This window comes from Triturus cristatus, chromosome 5_1 (genome assembly GCF_964204655.1).
Source record: "Triturus cristatus chromosome 5_1, aTriCri1.1, whole genome shotgun sequence".
Classification (NCBI taxonomy): Eukaryota; Metazoa; Chordata; class Amphibia; order Caudata; family Salamandridae; genus Triturus; species Triturus cristatus.
Window position 1 is genome coordinate 589,352,167 of NC_140587.1, and position 17,406 is coordinate 589,369,572.

The window sequence follows — 17,406 nt, forward strand, 5'->3', positions numbered from 1 at the left end:
TCACACATAACTCTTAGGCCTACAAATGTCACCAGTTTTTTGATAATTCAAAACGGAGATCTACAGACCTTAAACACTTTCACAAGAAATAAAGTCAGGCCTAATGACATTAGTAATTTAAATTAGGCCCCTAACTGATGAGAAGGACCATACTTTAGACAGTCCTCAAACTGCGTAACACATGAAAATAATATGCAGTAGAAAGAGGCTAACAGTGTTGTGGCTAGACCGATAAATACAAAGTGCATTCCCTCGAGAGACAAAGCGTAATTACAGCAAGACTTACATTTAATTTCCAAAGGGGCCACACATCCTGTGTGACTCTTTAGCTGTTGCCTAGACCCATCAACAGTTACAGGTGTCCTCTGTCCCAGGGCCTTGGCAAAAGTTAGGCACCAGCAAACAGTGCTAGCAGGCGTCCTCCTGCCCCTGGGCACTTGCCTTCTCCCTCCGGGGAGACTTAGAGTGATGCATTTTCTTCCTGCAATGGGGGCAACGTCTGCTGCCATGAGTGATTGGTGTGGGTGCCCTCGACCCTCTGGTACATCTTACGATGGTGGTTTAAATGTATCTTCGTGGAGTGAGGGCCTCTGTGGTGCACTGCGGTTAATGTATAGTGTGCTTGCCCTCCCTGCTCGTAATTGACTATGCAACCACTCTCCTTGTTGCACGATCAGACTGCCAACTCTTCTGCCCTGCCCACACCTCTTCTCAGGTGTTTCAACGGACAGCAGCACTTACGGTGTCCTAAGGGTACCGTTCTCACTGGGCCATGAGAGCGAGGTCCGGATGCATCATGGGCCAGGCAGCCGTTTCTTCATGCCCCTCATGGTTCGTTATTTTTCAGATGTTAGGATTAAATAGATGACACAATGGGGGAAGACAGACCTATATCACTTTGTGTTTAATGGTTATATCACCCTTCTTATTGGCCTTACTTTTACAGCCAGGTGATTCAAAAACATAATCACCATTGAATAAATTAAAGAAGCTGACACCCGCAGCCCGTTCCAGTCACATGACTGGGACCTCGTCTCCCATCACAAGGCCGCGTTGTTTCTCAGCTGCAGGCGTCATGTGAGGCGATGAGCCAGAGCGGATCACTCAGGGAAGTCACTCGAGTAAAAGTGAAGCCGCCGGGTTCACGCGCCTACTGCAGAGATATGTCATAACGGCTGCAGTCGGGGGCATCTGACATACTTCTACCACAACTTGACAGTTCCATGGATGGTTGCGTCTTCCGGATAAAAGTATCATGTTATGTGATGCTATAGCCCCGGAGATAGGAGGGAGTGGAATAAATACGGCGCAGTAATATCACATCAGTTCCTTGAGAAGCCCACGGAGCTATACAATAGCGCAGTAAGTTAAAGTACCCGCTGCAGGGATCTGTATAACCCTGCAGGCCACATAGTTCAAGACATCTCAGAATCTATGATGCTTCCGGGATCAAGAAATGCTGCGATATAACGCCTACTATGTTACCGGCAACGGGCAGTTCAGCCATACAACCAACTTTTACATTTACCAGGCTTATATTTCTTAAGCAAGAAAGGCAGCTTTAAGCACTTCTTCCGTCTTGTGCTTGTTTAATATTACCACTAGAGGGCAGCATTAGCCCAGATTTTATTAGGTGACCTGTCACACGCTAGTCATCCTCCCGAGGCACGACCGGCTTCTGTGGGAATAAAATATTAGTTACATTATGTTTACCATAGTGTAGAAAATACGTTGGGGAAGCAATGTGATTACAAGTACTGTGCTGTACATAAACAGTGTGCTAAATATAGAGTTACAGAATACCAAGAGTGCAAAATAGGGATCTTTCACTTTTTACCCAGCTATAATTTTTTGTTGTTATACATGGCCCCCGACATTGTCTGCTTCTAATTTCAACTGCAATGCAGTGGCAGAGAAATAATGGGGAGCCACTCTTAACATGGTCTCTTCTTCCTTCCTCAAATGTAAACAAGCAGGAAGGGGGTGGCAAATGGTGTTCACGGGCGCTTTGATGTCCTCAGTGGCCGCGCGGCTCACTGAAAACATCAAAGCGCCCGCGAAATGTAAGTGATCGCAATCGCGATCACACTTCAAAGCGCGGCCCTGTGGCAGGCGAAAGTGAAAGTAGTTTTGGAAGTGCAAACAGTGGCTTTTCAGGCCGCCAAATGGTGCGCGCGCCCGGGGCACATGCACTGTACTTGGAGGCCTGAAATGCCACTGTTTGCACTTCCAAAACTAGCTTACTATAAGTCTCGCCAGAGCAGCGCTAAAGCGCTGTCTCAGACGAGACCTAAAAAGGACACAGACACTGCAAAGTCCATGGGGGCTCTCCAAACAGTCCTTTCAGAGTGGCTCCTTTCGTCGCCCCAATAATAGAGGAGCAGGTAGAGGACAAGGGCAACACACAAAGTACTTACGATAAAAACACCCGGGGTGGATATCGTGGCTCCAGCACAAAGGGTAGAGGACGCGGATTCGGCAATACCAGGTCCTCCCCCAAGAACAAACAGTGACGCCCTCTCCCTTCCTCCCGACCACACAACACCTGTCGGGGGAAGGCTACAAAGGTTCCTGTCCACGTGGAACTCCATCACCACGGACAGGTGGGTCAAAGATATTATCAAACACGGTTACTGCCTAGAATTAACCTCCACTCCACCCACCATACCACCAAAACACCGTCCTATGTCCTCAGAGCACTTAGCGCTATTACAGCAGGAAGTGCTCAGTATGCTGGAAAAAGGCGCAATAGAGGTCGTGCCCGTCCGCGAGCAAGGTACGGGGGTGTACTCCCTGTACTTCTTAATCCCAAAGAAGGACGGGTCACTCAGACCTATACTAGACCTGAGACCACTCAACCAATACATTCTCTCAGAGCATTTCCACATGCTCACCCTACAACAAGTCCTCCCGCTGCTCAAACAGGGAGACTTCCTGGCCACACTGGACCTCAAAGATGCGTATTTCCACATACCCATTCACCCCTCACACAGAAAATATCTCAGGTTCACTATTCAGGGGCAGCACTACCAATTCAAAGTCCTTCCCTTCGGCGTGACAACAGCACCCAGAGTTTTCACAAAGTGCCTAGCTACTGTGGCTGCACATCTACGGAGACAACGCATACACGTCTACCCTTACCTGGACGACTGGCTTGTTCAGGCAAAGTCAGCCCAGCAATGTGCCAGCCACATGTCCCGCACCATTCACCTCCTTCACAGTCTGGGTTTCTCACTAAATTACCCGAAATCTCATCTCCAACCTGCACACGTACAACAGTACCTAGGTGCGACCATAGACACTCTGGCAGCCACAGCTCAGCCAAATTTAGTGAGAATCAACAGCATGCAAATGCTGATTTCCAAGTTCAAACCCCAACACTCCCTTCCCGCGCGAGTGTTCATGCAGCTGATAGGCATGATGGCCTCCTGCATTTTCATAGTCCCACACGCGAGACTACATATGCGCCCGCTTCAGGAGTGCTTAGCACGTCAATGGAATCAGGCTCAAGGACAACTAAAAGACCTAGTGTTGGTGAGCGGTCGGGCATACAACTCTCTGCATTGGTGGAATCCACAAAACCTTTGCAAGGGCCGACCGTTCCAAGAGCCTGTTCCGCAAATAATACTGACAGCGGACGCGTCTCTCCAGGGATGGGGAGCTCATGTACTCAATTACACAGTGCAGGGACTATGGACAATACAGCAAAAGAAGATGCACATCAACCTTCTAGAACTGATGGCAATCTTCCTGGCAATGAAAGCATTCAAAGTACACTTGTGCAACAAAGTCGTGTTGATCCGGACGGACAACATGACTGCCATGTACTATATACAGAAGCAGGGAGTAACACACTCTCCACAGTTGTCTCATCTGGCTCAGAGCATGTGGAAGTGGGCCATTCAGAGGAACATATTCCTCATGGCGGAACACCTCCCCGGCAAGGACAACCAGATGGCGGATCTGCTCAGCAGACACAGCCACCAGATGCACGAGTGGGAGCTACACCCGTCAGTACTCCAACCGTACTTCCAACAGTGGGGTCATCCAGAGATAGACCTATTCGCCACAAGCGAAAACGCAAAATGCCAAAGCTTTGCCGCCAGGTTCCCACATCCGCAGTCGCAGGGCAATGCGATATGGATGAACTGGTCCCGCAGATTTGCGTACGCTTTTCCCCCAGCACCATTGATACCGCTGGTGGCACGCAAACTCAGACAACACTCCCTGACACTCGTCCTAGTTGCTCCAACATGGGCACGCCAACCATGGTACACCACCTTTCTCGAACTTTCCGTGGTGCCGCATCAAAGGCTGCGGATCAAACCCGCGCATTTGACGCAGAACCATGGAGAGATTCAGCACCCAGATCCGCAACAGCTGAACCTGGCAATCTGGCTCCTGAAGTCCTAGAGTTTGGCTACCTAAACCTGCCACCTGACTGTATGGACATCATTAAGGAAGCTAGAAGACCCACTACCAGAGCTTGCTATGCAGCCAAATGGAAAAGGTTCGTCATTTATTGCAACAATAATAACATTAACCCGCTAGACGCATCCATCCAAAACATAATTTGTTACCTCTTACACCTATACCGATGCAATCTGGCGTACACCTCTATACGTGTCCATTTGACCGCAATATCAGCCTATCTCCAGAACAGGCAGCACCTCTCTTTATTCAGAGTGCCTGCCATCAAAGCATTCTTGGAAGGACTCAAACGAGTAATTCCTCCAAGCCACCCACCAGCTCCAATGTGGAACCTTAACTTGGTCCTCACACGCCTGATGGGTCCACCCTTTGAACCTCTACACTCATGCGAGATTCAATTCCTCACCTGGAAAGTAGCTTTCCTGATAGCAATCACTTCTTTGAGAAGAGTTAGTGAACTCCAGGCACTAACCGTTCAAGAGCCGTTCATACAGGTTCACGCCAACAGGGTCGTACTACGTACCAACCCCAAATTCATGCCCAAAGTGATATCGCAGTTCCACATGAATCAAACCATTGAACTGCCTGTTTTCTTTCAAAACCCACAAACTGTCGCAGAAAGAGCACTCCATACACTAGATGTAAAGAGAGCCCTCATGTACTATATAGACAGGACTAAAGTCTTTAGGAAAACAAAACAACTTTTCGTTGCCTTTGCCCCACACCACAAAGGTAACGCCATCTCCAAAGCAGGTATAGCCAGATGGATCGTTAAATGTATTCAAATTTGCTATCAAAAAGCTAAACGCACATTAACGATTCCCCCACGAGCCCACTCAACACGTAAGTTAGGGGCCTCCATGGCTTTCCTGGGAAACATTCCTTTGCATGATATATGTAGAGCAGCCACCTGGTCCACTACACATACCTTTACCAAACACTATTGTGTAGATGTGCAATCAAAACAGCAGGCAGCTGTAGGACAGGCTGTTCTCAAAACTCTTTTTCAGACCGCTGCAGCTGGCACTGGTAGCCGCCGCTAATGGGAGGTACTGCTATGTATTCTATGCACAGATATGAATTCAGCAGCCCACATGCCTCGAACTGAATATGCTACTTACCAGTATGCATCTGTTCTTGGCATGTAGGGCTGCTGACATTCATATCGCTCACCCTCCTCCCCGGCGCCTGTAGCAGCTGCAGCTCTCAGAATTACTGTATAGCATGGTCATCACTTTCTGTATCTACTCCATCACTGCCACAATGGCGAAAAACAATCTGAGGATGGAGAGGATGCCCATGCGCACTGTGGTCCAGGGGAGGAGTCACCTATCTCAGGATACTTCGAAGACTCTTCCAGGACAACAACGTGCAAACATCCGGACCCAACACTAGGCGGCGATCTATGCACAGATATGAATGTCAGCAGCCCTACATGCCAAGAACAGATGCATACTGGTAAGTAGCATATTCAGTTTTGTTCAGTCTGTTTTGGTTGGGCATATTTCTAATATTGTATTAGTAAGAGTGTCTCTGGCGTCTTCAAAGCTGCATCATCCTTATGAGTCTGTGAATATTGTGGCCAACCGGCCTTCACTATCAGCAGGTCCCTAACCTCTGTAAGCATTATGACTTTCAGTTTCTGGTTGATATCAGTCGAGTTGAGATTGGGAAACTGCTAGGTTATATTATGTAGTGTGGCTCGTGTGCAAAGAATCGTGACCATCCTGACGTCATGACGGTTGAATATTGCATAACTGGCAAAAAGGCAAAAGCATTGTCTTGGGGTCCCCACTGTCCACTTCACCATTTGTAGATGGATCTTTATTCCTGTATCTCCATTCCAAACCCTTCTGCCCACTGAGGACTGAGACAGTCACCAGTAACATTGAAGCTAGGCGCCTCTACTTTGATAGTCTTAGGGCTGGCTCTGATCTAACAGGCGGATATAAATGGAATTCCATAACATCGAGTTTCTTGTCGCCTCATTGGGCTTGCTTCACCACTACTTTCTGCTCTTGCGCCTATTGGACTTGCCTGCACCCCTCCCGCCTGTGCTGCTTCTTACTGCAGCGCTTCCTGTGTGCCTACTTGTGCATCTTCGCCATTTATCCGGTGAAGTAGCAGCAGCATTATTTAGCGCATCCTCGTCCTTATCCTCCTTGATCTCCTTCTGGGTAGAAAGGTTAGAGGGAGTTTGGTGGGGGGGAAGGGGGTTGGAATCCGGCTCTCATTGTATCTTTCGTATGATGAACCAGGTATTTTAGCTTCTCTTGGGAATATTTAAGGCTCCTAACCTGGGACTCTTCACGAGCTCCGCACACCAGTTTTCGAATGCCTTCCGTTGGCGGAGTGGAATTTTACTTTTGGTTTTTTCTAATTTGTGTTTGAAGTTTTTTTTCCCATGGCAAAGTTACCTTCTGAAGGAAAGCACTTGCTTCTTTGTTTTTTTATCGTACTTGTCTCATTTCTCTAAGTACCCAACTGTGCATCCAGGGAGGTCTATACTGGGAAGAAAATCATAAGCAATGCCCTCCCTAAGCCCACTGCTGTCCCTATGACTTCAGTCATGTCATACCTCCTGGCATCGTGAACTTCATGCTATCTTACCCCCTCCTCCTTTCCACGGCTTGTCCTTTTCATCCCTTTTGACAACTTTACACCAGCCCTCTGGCAGACAGAGATACTAGTTTTGTATCAATCAGTACAAATGCAGACTCGTTTTTAAAAGTTTAAATTGTGAAAAGCTAGCTGACCTGATTGATTAGCTGACCATGGGACCATGCTCCACCTATGTTCCCTATGGAAATGTCCATCTGACCCTTGTTTTGGATTGGTCGTAAAGTAGAGGTCCTCTCCAACCACAGCGGTCACTCCCTATCGGGTCGAACTTTAAAATGTTCCCAAACCTTTGTAGTAAAATATGAAAGAGTTACATAATTCATATACAAGACCAAAACTACAATGTCAATATATGTGCATATCAATGCAAACCAAATTATCTGTGCATTATCCAATCAATCAATCTAATCCGGGAATTGTGAAGCGCGCTACTCACCCGTGAGGGTCTCAAGGCGCGGGGGGGGTTGCAGCTCCGAGTCAGCTGAAGAGCTAGGTCTTGAGGCTCTTCCTGAAGGTGTGCAGAGTGGGGGAGCATTGGATGTTGACCGGGAACTCGTTCCAGGACTTTGCCGTGACATAGGAGAAGGCTCTTCCATCCGCTCTAGTTCTGCGGATGCGCAGGGTTTCTGCTCGTGCGAGGTCGGCGTAGCGGAATTTTCTCTTGCTTACGTGGAAGGAGACTCTTTCACTTGGGTCCGGTGTTGTGGAGGGATTTGTAGGTGTGGGTGAGTAGCTTGAAAGTTACTCTCTTCTCGACGGGGAGCCAATGGAGGTCTTGCAGGTGTTGGGTGATGTGATCTTGTTGTGGGATGCCGAGGACGAGTCTGGCCGTGGTGTTCTGGATGGCCTGGAGTTTGCGTAGCAGGGATTTGTTGATTCCAGCTTAGAGGGCGTTTCCATTGTCCAGTCTGCTTGTTATGAGTGCGTGGGTGATGATCTTTCTGGATTCGAGGGGTCCGTTTGAAGGTCTTGCGACGGATGCCGAGGGTGTTGAAGCAGGTGGAGGTGACAGTGTTGATCTGGCGCGTCATGGTGAGGGAGGAGTCTAGTATGATGCCAAGGTTCCAGGTGTGATCCGTGGGTTGCCGAAGGCGGTGGGCCACCAGGTGTTGTCCCAAGCTGAGGGGATGGGTCCGAGAACAAGGACTTCTGTCTTCTCAGAGTTGAGCTTCAGATAGCTGCTGCTCCTCTAGGATGCAAAGTCTTTCATTCCTTCCTGGAAGCTGAGTCTGGTGGCGTCTGGTTCCTTCGTGAGGGACAGGATGAGCTGGGTGTCGTCGGCGTAGAAAACTATGCTGAGTCCATGCTGTCTGATGATGGTGGCGAGGGGGGCCATGTAGCTGTTGAAGAGCGTGGGACTGAGTGATGATCCTTGGGGTACTCTGCATTTGATCTCTGTAAGAGTATCCAAAAGTGACCATGGGATGCCTCTTCTTCCAAAATCAAAGCACAGTTGCCAGCTCGGCCTGCTGCTTGCCACTTCACGTAGGCCAGTACAGCAGGTTCAGGATCAGTGAAACTTCATGCAGGCTGGTGCAGTGCACAGCTACTGGTGGTCACTGACTTCTTTTGTAGAGTCCCCTGCTTTGGGTTCTCGTACAGGGCTGTGTCTTCGATCCTGTGCTTCTGTGTCACAGCTTGAAGGCTGTTCCTCACTTTTCCAACTGTTGGACAAGTTCTTTCTGTGGTGACATCTATGGCCTCCTAAGACACCATAACACGTAAGAGGAAGGTGTGCTTAAAAGAAAAAAACATATTCACTTTCAGCTTGGCTCCTCACAGCTTTGGGTCATTTCAGCTAGTCAACGGGCCTTTCCACTAAAGCACTATAACCCTTTCCATTCCTCGGCCAACGATGCTGAGATCTCTGACTTCCCACAGCATGCTCCTGTGGTACAAGTCTGCAGTAAGTGGGATAGGGCTTAAACCACTCATTTTCCTTGAAAGCAGGCTTTGTCTTTCAATCCCAGAGGCAACAGGAAGCCAACTCTTCGGACCCTTTTGAAAATCACAATCAGACCTTGGTTTTGGTCTCGGTCGGTTGGTTTCGGTCAGTGTCCAGCTTGATATCTCCCATAACAATCATCTGACATTTCACTGCCCTACTGCTCTTTTCCTAGTGGTGTTCTGCTCCACATCTGATCATGTCCTGACAATGTCCGGTTGTGACTTGTTCATGTTCTGACTCCTAGATACCAGGATTATCTAGAAGTAATTCAAACCTAGCAGTGGTTGTTGATTTCTCAACCTGTCTGCACCCCTGACTCCTCCCAGGTGTTCACCAATGTTCCCCTCTCACAGTGAAAATACTTTGATGTGGTAATATTCCTCTGCCTTTAAAAGATTTCAGAGATGTACTTTCCTGACCGATGGATACTAAAGGTTCTTTCAAAAGGAGGCTAATTGCATAATATTCAGTATCGTAGAACTCCGTCCTCCCAAAAAAACAGGCATGCATAATATTTTTCTACTACTGCCAAAGCACATCCCTGGTGCATCTTTGAAATGTCTGTACTCACTTTCACTGCCTCGAGGTAATCTTGCTTCTGTTTCCACCGGACACCCCATCCACCCAATGGGGATGTCAGGTGAGAGGACCTCCTTCCCAAAAAAGGTCTGTACAGTTGATGTGAGTGACGCTTCTTTAGAAAAACTTGAGATACCTAACAGATCAATACTTGCTGCCCAGGCTGTAGTCTCAAGATGGTACAACTAGTCTGCCAGTTGGATCATGGTGGTAACAGCACAGTCTCTAAATTCATGGGTGCCTTTCCCATTGGACCTCACATCAGGCAGTGTCACTCCCTGTATATTATTATCGGAGTTAAACGCTTGTCCCCGGCTTGGAGCAGTCCTGGAGGTCTCGTAAGTGCTACCAAAATACGTTTTCACTACTTGAATGACAGCTTTTCTCAGGTTCCTTCTCTTCTACTGAGGACATTATCTATTGAGGACATGGATTGAAAAAGTATTTCACCCCTTTCTTGGTACCCTTATTCTCTGTGAGCAGCATGCCTGTGATGCGAGGAAGAAACAGTCTTCGGGTCCACTCGGAGGCCTCACTTGTAGCAACGTCCCCGGGAGTGTCAGGCATTCACCTAATACAAAACCTACATTTGCGGAAGCAGGTTAGCTCCACCCACTCAAATCTGCTCCCATCGTGCTGCACATTGACCCTGGAGAGATGTGTTAAGTGCAGCTGCATTCCCAGAATCCAAGCTTCACGAGTTCAGTGGTAAAACAGGAGAATGCTTTTATTGTTAAAAAGAGCCTGGTCGAGGTCGGAGAGAATTGCACCCTGCTGGGACCACACAAGTCCATAACCGTGCAGAGCAGAACCACAGCACACTGCCGGGACCACACAAGTCCATAACCGTGCAGAGCAGAACCACAGCACACTGCCGGGACCACACAAGTCCTTAACCGTGCAGAGCAGAACCACAGCACACTGCCGGGACCACACAAGTCCATAACCGTGCAGAGCACAACAGCAGCACACTTCCGGGACCACACAAGTCCTTAACCGTGCAGAGCAGAACTACAGCACACTGCCGGGACCACACAAGTCCTTAACCGTGCAGAGCAGAACCACAGCACACTGCCGGGACCACACAAGTCCATAACCGTGCAGAGCAGAACCACAGCACACTGCCGGGACCACACAAGTCCTTAACCGTGCAGAGCAGAACCACAGCACACTGCCGGGACCACACAAGTCCATAACCGTGCAGAGCAGAACCACAGCACACTGTCGAGACCACACAAGTCCATAACCGTGCAGAGCAGAACCACAGCACACTGCCAGGAACCCCGCGAGCCCCACCCACACATTCTTTAGTGTAAATCTTTGAAGCATTTTTATACTTTAGTTTCCATTTTATATTTTCTTTTGGGCACCTTAATTTATAATTCGCCTTTTCTGAAGTGATGACTGGATAAACGTCCAGTGCAGTTTAAATGGTTAATTTATTGCAGTGATTTTAAAATAATAATAAAAAAAATCGATCAAATGAATTTTTGACGAACTTCTCACCTTTTAGCAAATACGAATTGGACGAAATCTGTGGAGTATATTAACGCAATTCAAAATCTGTGATCATGGAAGCGTACCAACCTGTCAGTTGTTCCCTTTTGTTATATTTCAGGACCTATTTGGTAGCAGTTGATACTGCGTTAGTTGTAGCAAACATTTCCACAATTTAAAGATAAGTATGTTTGGTTTTCCCCGATTGTGGTTACTGGTTACTAAAGGTTACTTAGCCATGCATATTCGTCACATTCTTAATACATGTCCAGCAAGTACAACAGGCGAGACTTTGGTCACGTGATTTACCCTCTTGTGCTTGTTGTCTGTTTGGATCAGACATATAGTTTGTATTGTCCTCTTTGGTAGATAAAAAAATAAGCTTCTTTGGACACAAAACACTAACAGTTACAGTGTAAAATTGATTTTAAGCTCGTCTGACCAACCCATCCCCCCCTCCCCCCCCCCCCAACTAGAATTCATCGTTAAAACTCGGTTTGACAGCGCGAAAAAAACGGGCAGTTCCTACTGGCACTTCTAAGTAACGCATTTCTGACAGCAGCTCTACAGCCTTCATCCTTTGAACAATTCTGTATTTAAAAAACAGAGGTCTTGTACACCTAATGGGATTTGAAAGATAAAAAACAGAGTCCCTCGATATATGCAGTAAAGAACATATCCCATTCAGTGGGCGGGGGCAGAGGCCGTTGTTATCCTGGCCCAACAAGAGTTAGATGAGCTGATTGGATTACATCCCACTCTTGCCCTTAAAATGTCATGTCCGCTTTGGATTAGGCACAAATATGTCATCACTTCATCAATGAAAGCTTTTCACACCACTACTGAATTGCTTAGCCTTTAGGTCCTGCTTCAGGCACAGTATTTTCTTATCATGGCAGTTACATTTTTTAAGGCAGATGGATGTCTTGTATCAGAGCTAACATGTACAATTTAAGGACCAGGTTCACAAAGCTCTTTACGCATGTAACTTTAACATACACTCCTAAATAGCCTTTACTAATGTAAATCCTTTCTGCTATTCACAAAAAGTGATTTCACAATCCCGTTCCTTTAACTGTGAGGAAATCTCCACCAGAAGTTGCGTTCCAAGACCGGAATGCCTAGAAAATTTGATATATCTGTTTGTGTTCACTAGCCTATTCCCTGTCCATTTCCACCTTAGAAACGGTCTAGTTTGGGAATGGGAAGGGAACAAACTTGTAATTGAAGATGTTTTCTTCCCCCTTAGAGAAAAGCTGTGATGTGCAGTTGTATCCTGTGTGCAATTATAGATGCAGAATTGCCTAGTTGGCGCTAACGTAAATGGAGATTGTCAAGTGTTCCCTTGCGTACACCTGAAAACCTTCTTGTTTTGTAGGAGTGCTCTTAGAAAAAAAAATATACATTTACACTGAGCCGCAAGAGTAAGTACATGTTTATAGATATAAAAAAAAATTGAATCGAGCTTTCTTTGATTCAGTTACAAATGCTAATGGTGAGTTATTGAGACCTCCCAAAACAGGCATCAGACGTAAAAATATTTGATTACCTGTGATGGTGCTGATTGAGTACTCTGTCCCGGCGCCAACGTAACAATAATAATGTATGCATCTCAGTGGATGATGTCTTGCGTTATTAAACCCAAATAAAAGTTTGCTCACATTCTTTTTTTTTTTTTTTCTCCTTTTTGAAGAAAAGTTGCTAAAATGTTCTTTCTGTTTAGATGCTGGTTCCATTTCAAGACACTCCTGTTGAAGTTGAAGAGAACACAGATTTGCCTGACTATTTGCCAGAAGATGAAAGCCCTTCAAAGGAACAAGACAAAGCGGTGTCCCGTGTGGGGTCCCACATGGAAGGTGGAAGCAGCTGGTTCAGCTCGGCTGCAAACTTTCTGTCGCGGTCTTTCTATTGGTGACCTGGGTTTGGGGCTACAACTAGCCTGTGCGAGCCAAAAGGGGGCAAGTTTGCCATTTCTTTGGCGGACTTTCAAGTGCAATTGCAATAAGAATATAACATTCGATTTTTAGACGACCAATATTTATGCTGCAATTTACATTGTATCAAGCATTTAAGCCTGGTATGCATAGTGTTCTCAAGAGATGATGAGCATGAAATAGCTCCTCGCTCCTAACCGGTTTAGTTCTTTCACTGTTGTACACGGGTCTGTAAATAGCCCATACGTTGCCTGCTTTTTCTCAGCTAGCAAATGAATGTGGTAGCGTGCCTCCTGTAGGTGGAAAAACACGGTTATTTGCATGGGACGTCAAGTGGGACTACTTGTGGAGCGATGACCGAGGCAACATGTTGTCCCCAATGGAGTTAATTTCCATTATTCAGTGGCTCGATCGTGTGAGACATCATCAGTAAACTGTATCAGTCAATTGAAGGAAAATAAGTGGTGGCGGACCTGTCATTGCAATTTTTCGAATAGTACATGTTGTTGTTCTTAGTAATCTCGTTCAGTATATTAATTATTATTTATAAAGGAAAAACAAACACATGGTGACAGGTGAGGAATTCATTACATAAAAAGTGCAAAAAACGGCACAGTGACCAGTGAGTGAAAAGCATGGGGAACACAGATTAATAATTGGAATTAATAAACACTTCTCATATTCAATACTAAGTGAACAGTTATTTGTAGTTACAAGTATCCATATAAGTATAGTGATCTGTCAGATAGGAGGAGCTTTGACTTTTTGACTCTTTGGTGTCCTCATCAGGACGAGTAGGCGGAGCCACTTCTAAATGTCGCCATTCAATGATGAATCAAAGGGACGGAAGAAAATTCAGCAATACAAAATAAATGTGAAGTCGCATCAAACTCTGCTATAAAGTCTCCAGGGAGCCGTGATCCTTGTAATACTGTTGGGTTGGGTCAGAAGCGGGAGCTTTTCCAGGGCGAGCAACCAGCAGTGAAGGGCTCTCTGGACACTTTGCCTTAAACTTGTTACAGAGTTTGATGGGACTTCTAATTTCTTTACTATTTTCTAATTTTCAGCTGTTTTTTTGGTTCATCATTGAATGGTGACATTTTAAGTGGCTCGACCTACTCTCCCTGATGACGACTCCGTCGGAAACCAGACACTAAGGGGATGAAACTTTGACGCTCCTCTTGTCCAATAGATTACTATATTAATACCAATATTTATACAAATAACTATCAACATAATATAGCATATAAGGGGGTCATTTTAATTCCTCATCTTCATATTTTTTACTCACTGCCAAGTTTCCTTCACTTGCATGTAATTCATGGAAATATTGAGATTGATGAAATTGACCTTCCCCAAAAAATTGCACCAGCACAGGTGCCCTATTCCTTATTTTTCACTTACTTCCATTTAATTTTGCTGTTTTACTGATGTTGTGTCACGATAACTACCCAATGAACAATGCAAATCAAGTCCTCGGGGAACACTGTCTTGTCTGCATTATATACCCGGTTTCCTTTTGTTATTACGGGCTTTTCCTGTGCTTTGATACTAAACGTGAAAGTGAATCGGGTTACACCACCGGTCGGCACGTGTTCTTAAATCTGTCTAGTTTTCTTAGTTGTGTTTGTTTTTGTTTCACAAGTCACATGCCTTCAGCCTTCAAACTTTTTTTTTGGCCTTATTTCAGATTTTGACTGGTTATTTTTCTCAGCGTTGGTGCACAAGTTTAATCCGACGTGATTGTTTAATTGAGAAATCTGCTGCCTTGGTTGTCCACTTGCTTGTGTGTGCTGATCTTTGGCAGCGCTGCGGAATGTGCCACCATCACAGGAGGATTGATGCCCAGGTCCTTAGTACACTCACTGGCCTGGTTTGCATCACTCGAACTAGAGGTCTTTTTCAAGGGCACAGAAATGGCAGATGCCTATGTTAAGGCACAGTTTTGCAAGATGGAACAGTATAACCCCATGTTAATTTTTTTCTTTAACCACTAGTGCACTGAAGATTTTACAAAGAAAGAGTGGATTGCGAAGTAATAGGTGATTGGTGTTCACACGTGAAGTATACAGAAGAACCTTTAAACCATGTTTTTGATGACTGATGTGTAACATTGGTTGCCTTTGGCTGGTTTGGTGTAGTTAGCATAAATACAGCTTCGGTTTTTTTAATGTTGGTCTGTTACCAGTTTACTTTTCGCTAAAGACCGGATAAAATGGATGCGATTGAAACTCAAAAAGAAACAAAACGCACATTATATTATGCCTCAAAGTCATTCTTTTATATACTGTCACATGAAAGGTTATTTTCTTTGCAACATTGAGCTTTATTACTTTACGTCACCTCATAATGCCTTTTTAATATTTTGGAAAATCAACATTTTCATTTTACACTGCACACGTGTTTTTTACTTCAGTAGTTAGCCATTGTTTGCTACCAAAAGCTATATCCATCCAAAAGCGAGGAAAAGATACCAAACCGTTATGGGTCTTGTACGGATTGCTGCTGATTAATTTAAGACTTGTGCTAGACATAGGATTTCAATTTCATGAAGCAGTCACTTTGCTACCAAGCAGTATTTTTATAGAACACTGAATCGCCCTGCACCCGTCGGTACAGCTCATCTGAAATAAGATCCATTTTGTGGTCATCACGTGTACTGACAATCTTTTGTTTGAAACCGAGACAAAAGTCTGTGGGAAGGTGCTTTAAGTTAAGACAGAGCACTCACATGCTGTTACATAACCTACGCGTATTTCTGTGTGCAAGCTAATGGTCAAATTAATATGTGCATTAAGAGCGTTAGTCATTTGTTTTCAAATTCAGGTGTGTTCTCGTGCCCATATTACTGCTCTTGTAGAACATTTATGGCAACTGTAAATTATTTTTGAACTGTGGTGTGTGAAATAAAACAAAAATGACAAAATGTTGTTTTGATATTTGTTTGGTTATGTTGCTTCACATATCATATTGCTTCATTCTTACTTTATTCTATTTCACTAGCAAAGAAAACGGGTCTGGCCTGAAGCTGCTATTTGTATTAGCCGATCTGTAGATAAAGTTGATGAAACGCAGGAAAACTGTACTGTTTTTAATATCACACATTGTATATTGATTCGTATAAAAACGCCGCCAGCCCTTAGAGGAAAATATGGTTCCCTGATTTTTAGCTTTTCTGGCAAACTTTCATTTTGTCTTAAGTGCGCCCCTGCTGTTTGACTTTGTACATCTCACCTTCAAGCAGTGCCCTCTAGATACATCCGTCATCTAAAGTGGCAACCCACCGCAAATAAAACATATTTCAGTAAACAATTAGTTGGTGCTGGCCACCTATTGCATTATCAGCAGTGGTTTAGCTTGCAGTCACAAGCATTAATGCTTACCCAGTGATATGGGAGAGAGCCAGCAAAATATTATTTCACTTAGCACAGCACTGACCCTGTCTGTAGACACGGATTACAAGTTATGCTGGAGCCACTAGCGCTTGTTATTTTAACCTTGGAAGGAAACAGCCGTGAATAAACACCTCCTAATTCAAATACGTGCCTCTGACGTGATGCCAAGCTCTGCAGTGAAACAATTAGTCAATTGAGAGACCTTACTCAGTACAGTTGTTGCATTTTACTTTTCTATACTATTTACTGCTGTTTTTTTCAACACTTACATGATGCTTGGCTTTGTATTCTGCTGCTCTGCTAGTCTTTGTTATGCTGTGATGCTATGTTATTGTCTGCTGGGCTATGTATGTTATGTGTTGTGTAATGTATTGCGCTGTACTCTGCTATAGTATGTTAGTTTGTCGTTTTGGGCAGTGCTTTTAGCTAGGTAGGCGCTATGCAAATATTGTGTTATGTGGTGTCATTGTATGCTCTGCTAAGTTGGGTGTGTTGTGAATTGTGCAGCGCTATACTGTTATGATATGTCATGCTGTCCTATTCTGTTACATCAGTTTGTCGTGCTGTGCTATACTGTGTTATGTTGTGGTGTTATGTTACAGCCGATCAGATACGGCTGGAAGGATAAGCAACAGGGTAAGACTGAGGCTGTGGTTCCCACCTCCTGAACATAGAGGGCGCACAGTGGAAGCAGAAGATGTAGTATGGGAGACAGGCCTGTGTCAACTACTGTGCAGAAGGTCTCTTATGTGTTACTGCTGGATCCAGGCAGCAGGACTAGTATGCAAGCCGCGGGGATTGGGAAGTCAATGACTTCTGTTGTAGGCGTCAGGACACTTTGTGACACCTAATATGTGTTGGTTGGAGAGGTCTCACTAGGAGCCCACCGCACATACCATGGCCATGACAAAGTCCTAGCCCAAGGGTGCTGGCAAGTTCCCAATTTATCTGATGCCTAAAGGACCCTAAGAAGATGGGTGACCTCACTGAGGTCCAAAAG

The 17,406-nt window shown here is 45.3% G+C and overlaps 1 protein-coding gene across 1 annotated transcript in view; it reads left to right on the forward strand.

The window, feature by feature from the left end:
* Positions 1–15,937, forward strand: part of ARMC1 (armadillo repeat containing 1) — a 161,098-nt gene extending 145,161 nt beyond the window's left edge. The window contains exon 7 of the mRNA XM_085605529.1: positions 12,801–15,937. Within this exon, the coding sequence (XP_085461655.1) occupies positions 12,801–12,992 (192 nt within the window). The 3' untranslated portion in view covers positions 12,993–15,937. The remainder of the gene's footprint in view (positions 1–12,800) is intronic.
* The last annotated feature ends 1,469 nt before the right edge of the window (positions 15,938–17,406 follow it).